This window comes from Xiphias gladius, chromosome 6 (genome assembly GCF_016859285.1).
Source record: "Xiphias gladius isolate SHS-SW01 ecotype Sanya breed wild chromosome 6, ASM1685928v1, whole genome shotgun sequence".
Classification (NCBI taxonomy): domain Eukaryota; kingdom Metazoa; phylum Chordata; class Actinopteri; order Istiophoriformes; family Xiphiidae; genus Xiphias; species Xiphias gladius.
This window is the reverse complement of record NC_053405.1, coordinates 12,291,747-12,310,154: the sequence shown is the minus strand read 5'-3', so window position 1 is coordinate 12,310,154 and position 18,408 is coordinate 12,291,747. Positions and strand designations below refer to the sequence as shown.

Below are 18,408 nucleotides of genomic sequence, written 5' to 3'. Positions count from 1 at the left end.
CTGCTATCAGGAAATACCATCAAATACTGTCAAACAGCACATTCAAACAGCACAAATATTGAATGTAAACATGTATATAAGTGTGTGTGTGTGTGTGTGTGTGTGTGTGTGTATATATATATATGTATATGTATATATGTATATGTGTGTGTGTGTGTGTGTGTATATATATATATATATATATATATATATATATATATATATATAATATACACACACACACCTTTATTTCGTATGCAGAGCTCAGTGAATATTCATCGTGACCAGAAGTCAAAGTAAAACCTACGTGGTGAAAACAAATCAGTGTGATTATCTGTATTCCCTTACCAAGTACTTTAAACATGCCCTTGAGCAAGGCATTGAACTCTGAACATTAGTGGTTTTACTCTGTCAACAAATGAAAAATTAAATTAAATTAAAATTAAAAAAAAATTTGAATGTGAAAGAGTGTTGCCGCAAAAGTCTGACTTCGCTGCATAAATAAAAGTTGAAATAAAACTTGGATTGATGTGAACACTGCTTTTGTAGTTGTTTACAGATGTTGTAGGTTGTTAGGATACTTGATGTCAGAATAAATTGACTTTTAAGCTCATTACATTTGGCCCAAACAGACAAACATTACTGGCTGTGTAATTTTCTTTATTTAGAAGATACATTGACAACATTAACCAGGGCCATCAAATGGTGTAATACACAACTGGGACTTCAGAAAAGCCTGCATGTTGAAAAATAAAATGAAATAAAATGGAATTCGTTGTTTCTTATTTACCTGAGCAAAATTTAGGCATACTACCAGCTCCAGGGGTTTTTTTCTGTAGCTCAGCTCAGTTTTTCTGTAGCTCACCTCAGCGGGGGGGGGGGGCTAGAATAAAGATGCATTTCTTTGTTGGGTTCAATAACATGGAACATAGTACATACAGGAAAGCATATTACCTAGATAGCTGCTACTGCTGATGTCTGCATTTCTGTTCCATAATAACATAGAGTCCCTCTGTAGATGACCTTGTTGATACTGGTCAGTCAAAGTAGGTGAATTCATTGACTGTTTTTTTTTGTGTGTGTTTGTGTGTGTTGGGGGGGGGGGTAGTGGCTTTGGGAGTGTAATGCTGTCAGTGTGGCTCACCACATGCCACATTTTTCTCTGCATACACACACACAGGCAGTAACAAAATTTGCATCTATTGTCCTGCCGCTGACACAGCGACAAGCTCTGCATCTTGAGTGTCTGCAGATGTATTTTAATGTTTGCACGCAGCAGCAGCATCCCATTTGAAAACAAATAATCATGGTTTTATTGTCTAATCTATTGTGGTGAAAAAAGGACTTGCTTTGGCTGCGCTCTCGCTGTTATTTTCTGTGCAAAAGCCATTTTTTTCTCTTTTCAAGCAGTGGTTAAGTAAAATGCTTCCCAGCTCAGCAAACACTGACAAGAAAGGCACAAGACAAAAGCAATGAAATTAAACAAAAACAACAAAAAAAACAATTTTTTTAATTATATGTAGACTGTTCCCAGGCAGTGGACTTGCCTGAGCTTGAGGTGATGCACACACACACACACATACACACAAATACACACATGCAGGCTATGTCTTTGATGAGACAGCCAGCGAGAGGGGTGTTCCCAGAGAGCTGGAAGTTGCAGAGAGACAGACTAGATGAATCGATCGGGTTCCACTCCTCCTGCAGTTGCTATAGCAACGCTGAGATCTATTCATACATATCTATGTCAATGATATTGTCAAAGCATGGCAATGAAAAATGAAGCAGACCTGCCAAAGTAAAGTAATGGTAGAGAACCTGTGCATTGGGGGAGAAAATCTCCAATAGAGCCAAACTCCTGCAGATTTGGAATAAAGCTGCCATCGCTGTGCACAAGATCATTTCAAGTTTACCTGATTTTTCACTTGTTGATTCCATAGTCTCGCTAAAGTATTTAAACTATTTGTTGTGAGAAATAGGAGAAAGACAGTGGAAAGTTGTTATATTGTCCATATTTTAGAACATGCATTGAGATTGTTTCTTCTATTTCCCCTGCCTTTTGCTTTTACATGTTTGAACTTGTCTTTTTTCAAACTCGCACATATTTCTACCCCTATCGTTTATATCTTACAATTTTTAGTGAGCTAAGTATTTTGTTGCATTCTTAGCAGGTGGTGGTCTGTGTTGCCATCACGTTAATATCTATAGTTCAACTGATTCATATGCCACAGATTAAACACACTAATTGCATGTTCCTTTTTATTGAGCCACCCAGGAAATTAGTGGAATCTCTCACCCAAAATCCCACTTTTCCCCCTCCATCATACAGACAGCATCCCGACAGACTTGAAGGATCCGTTCTACACAGACCAGTATGAGCAGGAGCACCTGAAGCCTCCTGTGACCAGCCTCCTGCTGTCTGCAGACCTCTACTGCAGGGCCGGCAGCCTCATCCTGAAGAGCGACGCCGCCAAGCCCCTGCTGGGCCACGACGCCGTGATCCAGTCACTGGCACAGCGTGGACTCTACGTCACCGACCAGGAGAGGCTGGTCACTGAGAGGGACCTTCGAAAGAGGCCTCTACAAATGGTAGGGGATATTTGTGATCTTCTTTTTCAAATTTTAAGGGTGCTGACAAAATTGTGGTGTGATACAATACAATAATAATTTTTTCGTCCTGTACGCAAAAACGCTAAACTTCTTGCCTTGTGAGCATCAAAATGTTATCATGTCATAGTGTTCATCATCCAACTCTCTGTTTCGATTATTCCCAGCAGTAGAATTTGACGCAAGTCCCATACCATACAATGATAGTGACTTTCCTTTTCCTCAGTCCCTGAAGCATATTCCATGCACATAACCTCTTTCCTCATTCCATCATTCCATCCACCGTGTCTTTTAAACTTTACTTAACCAGGAAAGACGATACTCTGGAGTAGCAAGGAAGGAGAACAGGAAGGGGTACCTGCATTCACAAATTTTTGCTTGTGTACAATTTGTGTACAAGTTGCATCCTAACTTGAGAACAAGTTACATCCTAACTGGACTATATTCTCCAACTGCATGATGTACATACTCGTCAGCTAAGTTTTTGCACAGGAAAATCCTGCAGTTTTTTTTTGCTGTTTTGATGTTGTCTTTAGTCAAGGTATCTTATTTATTTTTTATTCTATAAATAAAAATAGAAAATGAATTTAATAAACCCTAAAAAATTGGCGTTCAGGCTTACCGCCAACAGTATTCAGTGTTGTTGTTCTCCTGGCATAATTTGTAAAATTTTTATCCCTGTGGTCAGTTCTGTAAAAGTGCCCAACCACAGGGATTGCTGAAATGAAGTTCCCTTCAATTGCGTTTGTCAGAAAACAGTTTACGAAAAAAAAAGATCCCTTTAGGAGCAAGGAAAAAGTCTCTTAATGGCCAATAACTGGATAATATGAACAAAACCACTATGGCCAAATAGACAAGTGCATCAAACTAGTAGATTAACAACTGAAAAGAAGTGACAAAATTTAAAACAAGACAGAAGCGGTGTTACTTTCCACCTCACCCCACAAATTGTAGAGACTGTGATAATTGCTGATAATTTTCCAGTTCCAAGTTGCGTTATACCTTAAGGCTTCCGCTGCGCAGTGTGTGTCTTTGTCACCTCTCACTATCCTAATAGTTCATTTCTATCTCTCTGTATCTGGAGTTCACCACAGAGATGACTTTTGTTGGCAGCCTATGGAGTGAGAAAGAGGGATCCTCATTATTTTTGGGCGAAGTCTCAGTGGGAGGCTTTATCGCTTCAGTGAATTGCAATAGAAAGACAATTAGCACACAGTATGCCTGCAGTCTGTTGATAGAGTCTTGCTGGTTCTAATTTCCTTTCTATGCTAATTCAAAAGTTATTTAAGTTTTGTTGGGTTTACATTTCAAGCTTTTTATTTTTTGAATACAACAAGTAATTAGCCGATCTCTCAAAAATTAAATTCACATTATGTAATTTAAAAGTTAAACTAACTGGAATTTGATTTTGTATGTGTACGTGCTTGTGTGTGTCCATGTGTGTATGTGTGTATGATTTCATCATGCTCTCTAGCTTGTTGTTTGTGCTTGTGTTTGTTAAATGACTTTCTCTGAATTTTATGGTTTTATTTTCCAGTCAACAGCTGAACAAGGGTTTTACATTTGTTTTAAACCGACACAGATCCTGACTGAATGGTTTGCCAGAGAGCGACAGTATGTGTTTGCGTGTGTGTGTGTGTGTGTGTGTGTGTGTGTGTGTGTGTGTGTGTGTGTGTGTGTGTGTGTGTGTGTGTGTGTGTGTGTGTGCATGACTGAGCCAGGTTGCTGTGAACGTGAAAATGAGCTCTAGAGGGGTGTGAAACTACCTTTTTTATTATCGCTCTCTGCCTTCCACTGTCCTATATTTCAGCCTTATACCCCGCATGCCTCGTTTCATTCTTACCTATTTCCCACCACCCTCACATCCTCCTCTTTCTCTCCCCTTTATCTGTCTTAGTTTTCACCCTCTATTCCACACTTTTTCCGTCTAGCTTTCATCTTCCCCTTCTTCTCTCTTATTAATTCTCTTGCACCTTCTTGCCCTTCATCCCCCCATCGTTCCCATTTATATTCCTTCCATCTTCCCTATTTCTTATTTCCTTAAATAATTTCCACTTTCTCTTTTCCCGCTCCCCGTTCTTAACACCCTCCCTCTTCCCTCACCTTTCCACCTTCCCCCACCCCTTCTTTCTCTCTTCCTACTTATTTCCTTCCTTCCCATTTTGCTTTCTTTAAAATTTCTCCATCTCTAGCAGAAGCAGTCGTTGCTCTTGTTGTCTGTCTGTTCCACTATCTATGGATTTCAACAGCACTGAAGGATCAACGGTAATGAAGACATTTCAAACGTCACAAGTCAAAAGTAAATCCTTGCTATTTACAACGAAGCACATTGAGTGCATCTTCTTTCAGAGCACACAGCATGAGATCTAAACGCCCAGCGACATGCTCTAAGAAATGCTCAAAGTTCAGTCTTAATGACCAGCTGTCTTTTTTATTATTTTCAATGTTTTTAATTTATTTTAATGAGATATAGACAGTTTATGTGTATTACCAGCTGCACACTGGAATGACAGCTCAGGTGTCGGATCCTTTATTATTTAGAGACTTTTTCAACCTGTATAATAAAGTGGCTGTCCAGGCTGGGCTCTGGCGGGGTGTGGAGAGCAGAAACGGCAAAAAAAGGCATTTCCTCTGGAAGACTTATATAGGGTTAAGAGGTTTTCCCATAAAAAAGCATCACTGGTTTTACTCCTGAAACAGACTATGAAAAAGCAAGAGACTGAGCACCTACCTACCGTTGTAAATGTAAGCTGCTCTGGATAAGAGGGCCGCCAGTGTCATTAAATGCTGCTTCATGGCCTTTTTAGCTAAGCATCTTTTTTTTTTTTAACTCAGCAGTTTGCATAAGGAATAAGAATTTTCAGAATAAGCAACTTTAGAAGATGTTCGACGGATCTTCAGTAGGTTAGTCAGCAGCAGAGTCAAATGCTGCTAATGTCTTGTCTGACATATGTCACAACTGAGCACATTTACTGACATTTTCACTAGGCCTCCAAAACGGACTTTGAATTTTAGTCTTATTTTGTCTGTCCCCCTCTCTCTTTTTTGTACTATTTTGCCCACTCATCCTTCTGTCTTCAGCCATATGACGGATTCCTGCATGTGAAGACACAGGCTCCAAATTGCACTCGCCGCCCCCTTGGCTGCCTACACACATTATGCATCGCTGACACTCTTCTCCACGTGTAGTGCTCACAGAGAAAGGGGAGATATGGAGGTGGGCTGAGTATCTGAAAATATTGTTCTTGTGTCGCACATTACAGCCCACATGAAACACCGCTGTGAGCGCAATAATTGGTAAAAGCCATTATCCAAAGGCTTTGATTGCAAATTTGATCATACTAGTTCTCGATTGTGTTCTTTTCAAAGTGTCAGATAGCTTTGTATGGGGTGATGGAGAATGGAGAATCAATTTTCACAAGACACAAGGGAAAATCATAAATAAATGTGTATATTAAACTCTTCAAGAAAATGAATTGCATGTCGGTTTCTTCAGATTGTTTCTCTGCAGCTGTGTTCAGGGAGAAAAACAGATTGTTCAAGGTGGACACCATCACCACCACATAATTAGCGTTGAATTAAAGAATTAAAATGTCTTGGCTTGATGAATCGACAACTTGATGTACAGTCTAACCCTGTTGCTATGCCAATGTCACACTGAGTTTGACGAGAATGATGTCAGAATACAAAAAAGCCAAGAAATCTAGAAGATGAATGAGAATAAATGTTGTGTGTTTGTACCTGCATGTGTGTCCACACCTGTGCATGTGTCTAAGTGTGTTGTATGTGTGATCTGAGTCTTTCCCGTTCAATTGAATGGGAAATATCTATCTATCTGTCTCTCTATCTCTCTCTCTCTCTATCTATCTATCTATCATGATGTGTTTGTGTGTCTTTCTAGTTTAATCTCGAAACTTCTCTCCTCTTCTTTGACTTCATCATGGTGAGGATCAGTGTTCTTCCAAGCTGCTGAACCTTGAATGTCATTGCTTTAACATTCCACAAAGCTGTAATAAATAGGTCATGTTGCTGCCAAGAGTTTTTCATGAGACTCTATCATGGCTGTATGCTGTGAGCTGTATGCTGTGAATGCTTACAGTAAGAGACATAGCACCTTGTATGGTGTTTGAGTTGTTTATTGGATGTATGGGGGCTGTCTCCATGACTATATGTCATAGGAGCCGTAAAACAGACAGGTTACTTTCGTTAGAGAAGGCTTTCACATCCAACCTTAAGGGCAAATGTACTTCTAATGTGTATGTGAATGGATTTATTCTGTTGCACTTGTTGAAACCATTTTGCTTTAGAATGAAATAATGACCAATAGTCAACTCACTCTCTACTTATTTTAAATTTGTGGATTTTTTAGATGTATTGTAATCTGTATGGCAAATTAATTACAGCACCATTGTAATGTGGAAGAAACTCCAATGCTCGCTCTCTACTCAGTTCCCTGCCCATATAGTACATGTAAAGGCACTGGTCGGATTCAAACAAAAGATGTTTCAACTTTGAAGTAAGTTACTTGAACTCTAAACATTTACTTGTTAATTTGGTTTCATTTGGCCTGGTGTGGAGCATGTCAAAAAGGAATGTGACCTGGTTAATTTCGTGCTGACATATTACAACTCAGGACTAACACTGTGCAACAAAACAGAACATGTATACACACACACTGCAACAGCACTCGAGCGGAGCTCTTGCAACTGATTACGAAAGCAGTTATTGTTGTTGTTTAATAATGCTATGAAATCCCCCGACATAGATTGAAATTTTAAGAGATGTTAAAGTCTCTTGTTTTGACATCTCTACAAACAACAAGGAACTATGCTGATAAATGTCTGTTATCGAAATATGCTGGTAAATAATGTAAGGATGAAAAGAATAATGCCTACAAACTGACTCCAAACAAGAAATTTGTTTTAAATAAATAATATTTCAATCCGATTTAGATCTTTGTAAGGTCAAAATGTTAAAAAAAAAAAAAAAAAAAAAAAGGTTACAATACCCTATATGTACAGTATACCTATAGGCTAATGGCTCTATGATGGCAGCTATGGTTACCATCCAACACAGCAATCAAAGCATCTCAAAACGATAAACAGTTCAAGTAGTATACAATGAAAACTCAAGTACATGAATCCCACATAAAAGAGAGGTACAAAGACAATTTTATATGCAAAATTATATAAAAAATATCTCAAAATATCAAAAATAAAGCCAAAAGGAAACGGCTGCTGCTGCCTCTATCACAACCCCTATTGGGCAAGAGCTCGGTTTCCATGGTTACGCTCCAGTACGCAGGATGTTGTGTGTGTGTGTGTGTTGTGTATGCATGTGTGTGTGTGTGTGTGTGTGTATGTGTGTGTGTGTGTGTAGGTGGGTGCAAGAGTGGGGATGCTTATCCTTGCATATGTTGTATCTGCAGTGTGTATGTGCAGCTATGTGCTCTTTGTGTGTGTTTGTGGGTGTGTGCTTGGGTGGGTAGCTTGTTTTACTATATTCGTGGGGTTAAGAACTGGTTTTAGGGTTAGGCATTCAATGACGGTTCCTCACGAATATAGTAAAACAAGGATGTGTGTGTGTGTGTGTGTGTGTGTGTGTGTGTGTGTGTAGTGGGGGTTGTAATAGTGATGAGCACTGCCAGGCACTGAGGCAGAGAATACTGAAATGCTGGACTCAAACAAGCAGTCAGACAGCATTTCTAAGACGCTGCATCACACATGAAGACGCATATCCGTAGACCAATACACACCTACAGCAAAGCACAGAAAGCTAAAAAAAATGTCTCAAACTGCCTCCGTCTGTCCTTATTCTTTTCCTCTGCACTTGATCTCACAAAAAAGGACGAGCTGAAGCAGCAGGGTGGAAGGGAAGCCCATCCAAGTACTTTCTGTCCTCATTGGCCGCGTTGCAGTCACAGCCAGTATGTTATGCTCAATGTCAGCAGCAACTCCCAGGCAGTACAGTACGGATGGATGGGCAGGGAGCACATTATGGGATGTAATGTGATGTCCTCACTGCTGTGCATCTTTTGTTGCTTACTACAGTTTTTAGATTTAGACTGACGTTTCATTTGTTTGTTTGTGTTTTTAATTTAATATATAGGTGGGGTTTTTTTGTTGTTTTTTTTTTTTTTTTTGATTGAAACAACAGCAAAGCTGAATCCACAGAACAGGGGGTCAGAAATCTTCAGGATGGTTCTCTGCTTTCAACCCTCAACACAGGAGCATAATAGTCTTGAGGTCTTTAAACAATTCAGAGGAAAGATATTTAAGCTAATCTCTCTTATCAGCTGGTACAGCAGAGTTCAGTAGACAATGATTGTTTTTGATCTCTGGACTTGTAAGTGCTCCGTCTATTGTTGCTTTGTTTGTTAATGATGTATGAATGCAGAAATATTGTAAAATTCTGTATATGGGGGGAGAATGCCACCTTATTTTAAGGTATTTTAGTTAGGGGCATTGTGTGTCCCTGTGAGCCCGTGAGCTTTGTTTTCAGAGACAGCAGCTGTTTTGGGTTTTTTCACAAAATTGATTGAGGTGAGGCCCAAAAAAAGACATTTTGTGTATCAGATCTTCAGCAAAAGAAACCTTGTCAGAGAGGTCCAGGGGGGGGGCAAGGCAGGGCAAATAGGGATCGTAGGTGAGTGGTAACCTTATCCGTAGACAGACGTATCATTTACTACTTACACTTACAAGTTCTGAGTTGAGTCTTGCATTCAGAAGGTATCCAGACCCCTTCACTTTTTTCACATTTATTTATGTTGATTATGAGTAAATAGACCAAATACTAATGTCAGTGTGATATTTCAGTTTTTCCTTTCTAATAAATATGCAAAACATTTCTAAAATTCTGTTTTCACTTCATCATTATGAGGTATTCATTGTAGATTGATGAGGGAGAAAATTAATTTAAACTATTTAAGCATAAGGCTGCGACATAACAAAATGTGAAAAAAGCTAAGGGGTCTGAATCTGTATCTTACTGTTGTGGGAGTGTTTACGGTGCAGCATTCATACTTGAGAAACAATACACAGTCAAATTAATCTAGTGAAAGTGCATATATTGAACCATATAATTATTACACGCTATATCTTTGGATCTGGTGTTAAATCACTGTAAGCTTATTATTCTGATAGAGAAAATCTGTGTCATTTTGTATTTAGTATCCAGAGCAGGGATTTTATGATAAATCATACTAACTCTATAGGTCTGAAATATTTTAACCACCTGATTCTCCCTATCGTTGACTAAATGAATTTAAGGATCGGCAAGGCTGTAATGGCACTTAATCCATAGTGAATTTATGCTACTACAGACCTGGCCATGTACAGTGATTTATACTGGAAACCCATTTTCTGAGATTAGATTGAACAGTCATTTTCCCTGGTTATTCTATCGCAACATGTGTTTTTTCATTGCAGTCTTGATTCACCTAAGAATTAAGCCTCAGAGACGATTTTTGAAATGTTCCAACAGGTATGATGAAGTAAAAACGCAATCATACAATACAATAATATGTAAGTGACGGACTCATAATTTAAATAAACTGACTTCCAGGAGAGAACAATTCGTTAACTACATTAGCTTTAATTGTGGATTTAAATTGTTCATAGAAACACACTAGAACTAACAATATAGAACAACATTCTCCCTCTATAAAATTCTCTCCACATGAGTAAATATCTAGCACAATCATTGACAGCCTTGATCCTGGACTGGTAACTGGAAAAATCTGGCAATGCTCTGCAGATAATCTGCAGCAGTGTGCTGTACCATGTTGCAGACCCAGTTTTAGGGTGCATGCATGAGTTCTCATGTAGTCTAAAATGGAGACTATGGCATAAAGAGAAAAGCAAGTTCTTTAGACAGACGTAAGACAGAATACATAACTTTCAGAAATAATGAGGAATCATGCACTGTACCAGATTTAGCTAATAACACATTTCCATCTGTGGTCACAGGGCAGTGAAATCCTATCTGCATTCTCACAGGGATTCACTCTGACCACCAGCTAAATGTCCATCATGTTTATTTGAAATAAACATAAGCATAAATTTCCCCCATAACTTTAATCAAACACTAAAATCGAACACCCTTTATCACTATCCACACATGGAACAGTTTCAACCCAAAGGGCCTTTTCAAACATGATGGAAGGATTTGGAGTGCAGGCAAATCTCCACGGTAGGTCAACACTGGCTGGTAGCCATGATACTGTCCCCAGATAGTGTTCTAAGGTTAGCTTTGAGGTTTCCATATAATTGCTAGGTTGGGTTTGGAGCATATGCAGGGGGAAGGTATGCTTCTTAAAAGCTCCATTCCCACAACTGATGCCAGACCTCACAGTTGGTATTTTGTGAATCCAAATGTGTGCATGGGCATGAGTGCAACTGTGTGTGTGAGAGCATTTTTTTTTTTTTTAATTTCAGCTCACAACTGGACAGGCTGTTAAAGGAGTCATACCAACTCTCCATTTGAAAAGGAAGGTGACTGCTGAAAAAAGACAGAAAGAGGGCTGGTTTTATACGTCCAAAAGGATTCCTGATAAATAATGGTAGACTTTGTCCAAATTCAAAATTCAGTTCTGTGTCATCCAACAGTTTAGGTGAAATGCAGTGTTATCTGCTTGGGTGGGGACTGATCAGCTGCATTTACTGGGAAAAGTCATGATTCGTTTAATTAACTGATTAATTTCAATTCAGTGTGTGAATTAAACTTCTTTGACTTTTAGCCCCTCTAGCGACCAGGCTCTAGTAAACCGTCTGTCTGTTTGCAGGTCCACAACTTCAGTCCTTAATGAAATATCTAGACAACTTCTGGATGGATTGCGATGAAATTTGGTTCAGGTATACAGGTTCCCCAAAGGAGGAATTGTAATAACTTTGTAAATAACAAACTCTAAATAACAAAAAAAAAAATGCTGGCAGGTAGCACTGCCCATCTGGCAACCAGTAACAATGGAAAATGTAAAAAGCTCAGCTCTAGAACTATGTTGTATTCTTTTATGCTTTTATCCTATTTTTCTTTGCTTCTCATAAATACCTTAAGAAGAAAAAAAAATGTGTATATATATGCTTATGAAAAAATTAAAACTTTTCTCTGACAGTAGTGATTTTTCCTTTTACTTTAGAGTACTTATGGTGACCTTCAAAAGAGACCAGAGAGAGGTACAGCTGAGTGCTTTTCCATGTCCAGCTGAGTTGGCGTGAAGTTACCTGAAGCTAGACAGATTCAGTTTTTTTAAAAATCTGCCCCAGCATGGAGCCTCTGGGCCTGGACAGGAAAGCCGTAATAGTAAAAGCAGACTGCATTTCAATATTACGTCACCCCTGAGATAATGTTGCTTCACTGTGTATATGTGTGTTTCCCCAATCCTAAAAAGGTCCAGGAGACTGCTGTGCAGAGATTAGGTGCTTGCTCAGGTTATGGCTGTTGTCCGCTCCCACTTTGTGTGACAAAGGTATCTTAAGAGGACTTTGGGGATTATCACAAATCAATGAAGCCTCGCACCCCAATAAAAACAGGCACTGGAGATCTTTAAACGTTTTTACAGTAAGTCATGGTAAAGACATTACCATAGTGATTACCTCAATTCAGATCATTTTGGAGTAAAATAAAGTCAGTGTGTTATTTTTATTAACTTCCTGGAATCTTTTTCTCGGATCCTTGACGATAATGATGTCAAGTATTGTGCATCTTCTGCTATGGTGGTTCAGGCCACATAAAGCAGCTCAAAGCTCTGACAATAGTTTTAGTTTATTTACAACAGACACACAACAGTGAGGTGAAATGCATCAGACACTGTCTCTTGTAGGTCGACGTGATTCGCATTTGCACTTCCTTTGTGCAATGTTAAATCAGATTTGTATAGTGGATTTTCATCCCTGCGTTTTCAAGGGGCCGTATTAAAGATGAAGAGTATTTGCCTATTTCCCCGGATGGAAATACTGAGAGCCAGCAGTGTAACAGTACAATAAAAAACAGGATATTGTGCGTGAAGGAGCATCTTCTTACCTCCTGCAAAATCAATACAAGATTCAAGGACGCAATCAGCTTAGATCAGAAAGCAAAAAATCTGTTCGTAGATGTGTTTTTGTGTCTGTGTCCATGTCTGTATGATTGTATGAAATTCATTCAAAAGTGTGTGAGTTAGAGGTTAGAGAAGCAGTCCTATAATTAGAAAGTCGCTAGTTTGAATCCTGGAAAAAAACAAATCGAATAAAATAAATACCCCCAAGCAAGGCATTTGATCCCTGAACGCTCCAATGGAGCTGGTCTGTGGACACCAGTGGAAGACAGAGGTTGTCGTCGGAAGCTCCAAGGAAAGCTGAAGGAAAGCATACGTGCTCAGCAAATGGAAAGGTTAGAAAACATGACGTCATGAGATATCACAGAGGAAACAGCCTTATTGCAAACCACAGGCAGGTCTGCTCTAATGAGAAAGGCTAACCCTTTACCCCTTCTCTCCTTCCCATTCGCCCTCCCTTTTGTCTTCTTTTTTTTTCTAACCACTACCACTGCTCTTGCATCCATCCAGAAGTGTGTCTTCCTCCCTCCAGCTTTCATCTGACATTCACACATGGTCAGCTGATCCTTCACTGATCATTTCTGTTAGCGTTACAGTACAGTACAGCAATTCTCACTGAGAAGATAATTTAGTTGCAGCAGACTGTCCACTGTATGCAATAATTTTGCAATTTTAGCCATAGGATTGTATTCAGCATTCCAACCTCAGACTTTATGGCAGAATATATTGTCCTTTTTGGGACACGAAAGTGGACCTGCCTTCAGAAATCCATGCACGTTGCAATGTTTCTGCAGTAAGCCAACATACTTTAGTCAAGGTCATTACACCCTTTAGTATGATCCATAGATGTTTTTTCAGTTCTTCAACACCATGATGCCTCTGTGAGCCTTTGTCAAGAGACAACAAAACTGACATTAACTCCTAACTCTAACTCCTTTCCCCATGATTTCAAGCTTTTCCAAATGCTACAGCAGGTGTTTGAAAGGCCTTTGGTTGATAACCAAGTGCTTGAAATAATAAAAAAATTCTACCAATACTTGATTCCATAAGCGATGCTCTGAATTATATTTTACATCAGGATTCATAATAATTACAAGTAGGTGATCATAATGAGATGTTTATTGACTTACCCAACTCTGTGTAAACTGCCTTCTCATCACTTTTCATCATCATCTTTGTAGTGGGTCCTCCTTCTTCTCCGCAGCTCTCTTCATCTATTTAATTACATTTTTGAACTGGTGGTGTTTTCAGAGATGAAATGAAACTGAAGGAAACTGAAAGTATTGTGTCAAAAAAGTATACAATTTATCCAAACTACCGCTAATTGTGACATCTCTGACTTTTAAGTGCTGGAAGAAGCCACGCTGTCACATTTACACAATCCCACTGTAAAACAAAAAAAAACAACTATTGAATCCTGGAAGGAGCATGTGGTCCTCCACTAGCCTCTTCTCTCCACACAACAGCCTGGTGTCATTCAATATGATTAGACGCTGCAGGTCTGTGGTCTAGTAAACAAGATTAATTCACCGTTTGTCATTTTGTCTCATCAGACCACAGCAGATCCAAATCAATATCCACAAACTGCTCAGCAGAAGGGGAGGATGGAGGAGGGGAAAGAGGCCTACACTGGTACCTTGGCCTTTGTAAAACTGCTCTCGCCTAGAGTTAATCATTTTGTTGTGGGAATACAGGGCAGATTTTTAACTGTGCTCTGCAAACTGATAACAGGATGTGTGTGCATTAGTTTGTTTGTGTGTCTCTGTGATAATGTTTTACAATGTTTCGACAAGCTAAATGAAGGCCAATAGGAAACAGCTTGGCAGTGTATTATTAAATGGGGTTGGTTTGTTGTGGGGTTGCCAGAACAGAGATAGTGGATATTAAGCATTAAGCTAATGCTGTGTCACAGAGCTAATTCATTTCGGAGCTAAAATGCCCTTAGAGTTACTAAGTTGACAGGCAATCTGACAAATATTACTGTTTCATGTTGTATGTTGGGGAAAGAAAATCTCTTCAGCAACAATGTTTGTCTTGTGTTTTTTCCAGCCGTCATCGCACAAAGCTCACAATTACAACCTATCAACTGTTGTACAACATGGTACCAACCGAGTTTTTTGTTGTGTCACACTCTTGAACATAATTTCACAATTAAAAAAACCCCCAAGGGAGTTTTTTAATACCTTCTACCTTTTTATGTGGCCATGGTGCACTGCATCACTGTGGATCTTCAAAGCCAGTTTAACTGTTTGGCTGATTAATTGGATTAGCTAATGGAAAAGCTGCTGCCCAAGTATAAATATTTGGCAGTCAGATTCCTGGGTGGTGCGTGCTGGATACACAAGTCGGTATAGACTAACAGAGGGAGCTAAATGTAGGAGCTAAGAGCTAAAATACACAGAATCACTTCGTTTTTAAGCTTTACCCATATCACATTGGTGCTGTGAAGACAATGTTATATTTTACTTTAAGATATTCCACATTTATTTTATATTACTACCAACATTGCAAATTGAGATGATTGACTACATGTCAGTACACTGGTTTGCTTAAAAAATGTTTAATATATGCATGTCAGTGCATATATTAAACATATATTAAACATGACAGTGTAAGAGTTGATAGGACTGTTTATGGCCATGGTGATTTGAGAGGTTCTGAATGTACCTCTGGATTGGGCTGTTTTGACATAGAGGAATAATGCCATTATGCAAATCATGCATTTGTTGCTGCTTTGGACATGTTTTTCATAACATAGCACCAGATTCATGATTTTACATAGCTACTTATGTAGCTGTGTAACAGTAGCGGTGGGGTACCGGTGTGCAAAAATAAACTGAAAAGCAGAAAGGGACCAAGCAAACGTTCATCAGTTGTTGTCCACACTGGTTCAACAGATCTCATGATATTGTTTCTAAAACTGGATCTATATGCATAGTCTCTTCGGTGATAATGATGAGCATAGCAGCATGCCAATTCTATTAAATGGTCTCTGTTGTCGCGAAGATGTCTTATTCTGGCTTCTTAAAGGCCAGCAGTCGCTGTGAGCAAAGTGGGTCGTGTAACCAGGGATGGATGCACTTGTTTCCAGGGCAACAGCCACGAGGGACTATTCGACTGTAGACAGACTGAAGACAGACTTTCAGATTTACAGTACAGTAGACTCCTTGGAGTCCAGGTCCCATTCTGTAAATCATTGCTCTTTCAATGCCATGCTCCCCACGCACCTTAAACTGTTATGCTAATGCAGTGTTTCTCCCTTACTTCAAAATGTAACTTTCATCTCCATTTTCATAAGAACTGGTACAAATGGTACATATCCACTGACCGATTTTTAAATTTTCACTTTTACCAATAAAAACAGAAATGCGAGACTTGTTACAAGGCTAAAAGAAATATCTTTTGCAGTACAGTCTCCCTGTCGCAGACTGGATGTGCCATTCTCAATTTAACAACATGGTTTATGATTAAGTAGCCAGTTTTGCCTAATTAGATACACGTTTGTGGACCTGACATGTCTGGTTTTGTTTGCAATCAGTAAGATGCAGGGCACAGTATTCTTTATGCATTTGTGTTATCTTGATCCTGTAAAGATATAAAGTTTCCTAGTAGTCTGAAAGCTCAGTCTGTCACTGAGATTAAAACATTGTTCAAAGTTCAAATCCTCTCAGCAAAGTGCTCAGATCTTTCTCTTTAGATGAAATGTCAAGGAAATGAACTAGGGCCATTTCTTCATCTATCATTTTCTTATCACACACCATTTACACTTGGCTTAGGCTTTTGACCATTGCACTTGTGTTTGACTTATAAAACAAGTGTTACAACAATTTAGGTTTATATTATTGCATTTGCTGTGAAGTGGCAGTGAATGAGAGCAAATATACGATCTGCAGGAAGTTGAGCATCTGCTGGTATTACCGGCTACCTCCTTTTTTTGTTTTACCATCTACATCTTTCTCTGTCTTGTTCCCTTTTTCCAGAGCGCCCATCTGGCAATGATAGACACTCTGATGATGGTGTACACAGTGGAGACTGTGAGTGTGGAGAAGGTGATGGCCTGCCTATGTCAGTATTCATCCTGCAACCCTGATGTGGAAGCACCATATGATACGGAAGATGCAGTGACCACCTGGATCAACAAGGTGGGTAATGGTGAATGACAGTGTGTGTATATATATGGATTTTAAGAAGAAGTTAAGGACATCTGAGGTCCTGTTTCAAATTCCTCCACCCTGCGTTGCACTAGCCTCTTGTTGTCTGAAGCTAAAAATGATATTGAGTGTTGTGTTCATTTTCTAAGGTAAATGTAAATCTATTACGTAATGTATAATTTGAACACCTTAAACTATGATTTAAAAACATTATCTTGTTACCAATTGACAATTATACCTCCCATGAGCTTCTGATTACATGTATATAATAATAGTCATAAAAGCTATCGTTGGGTCCTCTGTAAGACATATAGCTGTTTGTGATATCTCCAAGACGCATGCACAGTAGAGGGGGGGCTGCGCACCGAAACCGAGAACAAAAATGAAAGCAAAGGTCCGCATGAAGAAGGGTTTTATTAAAAAGCCCACCCAATGAGTTGATATTTTATGAGCACAGTTGATTTCTATCCCAAACAGGTACTTTGTAACTATTGGGCAGGCATCAAGTTTTCCTCATGTGTGCATTTCTATAGATATCTTTTACAAGGGCAGATGATACAACAGAGCAGAGTGTGAGCTACAGATACTGGAACTAAGCCAGCTTGTTCCAGTATCTGTCAAAGAAGAAGGCTGGTGCAAATTCTGTGCAAAAGAGGAGTTTGAGCTCTTAACTTCCGTGGCAAATTTACAAGGTATTTCATTCAAAAACAGTGACCTAAATACCATTAGAATTAGTTACACAAACCTCATGTATCCAAGCCCTGGGGTTGTACCACGTGACATGCGCAGGTGAACTAAGAACAAATTGGAAAAAACATCCTCCTGCGTAGACTGAAGGTGGGATAGTCCACCATGGTATTGGTACTGGGACAGACATTTGTCTTCTATACACCTCATGTACAGCACGTTCATGACTCTCACTGTACGTGTAAGAGAACAGAAACTCAGTAAACATGAAACATGAGAATCTGACAGTGTCACCTGAAATCTTTGTACTATTTCTTTTGATGATGGTGTACCTTAAGATTATCCGCATCTTACATACAGTAGAGTGTCACATGTAAGGGGTGGCTTTTCTCATTAGGTGTATAGGATGACACAAGGCATTGAATTTCAGCTCCCCGTGGCTCCTGGCCCTCGCCTCTGACGCTCTACATGACTCAACTGACAAGGGCTTTTAAAGGCTAGTACCGATGATATTGTTTAGAGCCTGCTGTTAAGCAGCATTTTTCACCTACAGTATATCCTTATATACATTTTCATGAACTAGTTATTAGGGCTATTTCAACCAATTAGAGAATTATTCTGTATTGGGACCCTAAGAAAATAAAAGTGTTCATTGAAACACAGACTAAGTTATTTTAGTGTAACCGCACTTTAAGGCCTGTTCACCCATGTACTTATTAAAACAGTCTAGCCTTAATCCTTTAAACATTACCTTGAAGACTTAAATTGATATTGCAAAAAACCTAACCCTCTATAGGCTTGCAAGGGGGCTGTAAAAATGATGCGGTTTCCTCATTAAGGAGCAAAAGCAGCTATGATCAGTTATAGTTCAGTCAGCAACAGCTGATTCCAAAGGTGAAATGTTTCATGACTCAAATAAAAGTATCGATAGAAACTGCTCAAACCACATTT

At 39.1% G+C, this 18,408-nt stretch overlaps 1 protein-coding gene across 4 annotated transcripts in view; it reads left to right on the top strand.

Moving 5' to 3' along the window:
- The window catches only part of camsap2a (calmodulin regulated spectrin-associated protein family, member 2a), a 52,003-nt gene that overhangs the window by 3,554 nt on the left and 30,041 nt on the right, over positions 1-18,408 (top strand). For 3 of the 4 annotated variants that reach the window (XM_040128164.1, XM_040128163.1, XM_040128166.1), the window contains exons 2-3: positions 2,309-2,568; positions 16,600-16,761. In XM_040128164.1, coding sequence (XP_039984098.1) covers positions 2,309-2,568; positions 16,600-16,761 — 422 coding nt within the window. The remainder of the gene's footprint in view (positions 1-2,308; positions 2,569-16,599; positions 16,762-18,408) is intronic. The other variant, XM_040128165.1, reaches the window with a different exon arrangement.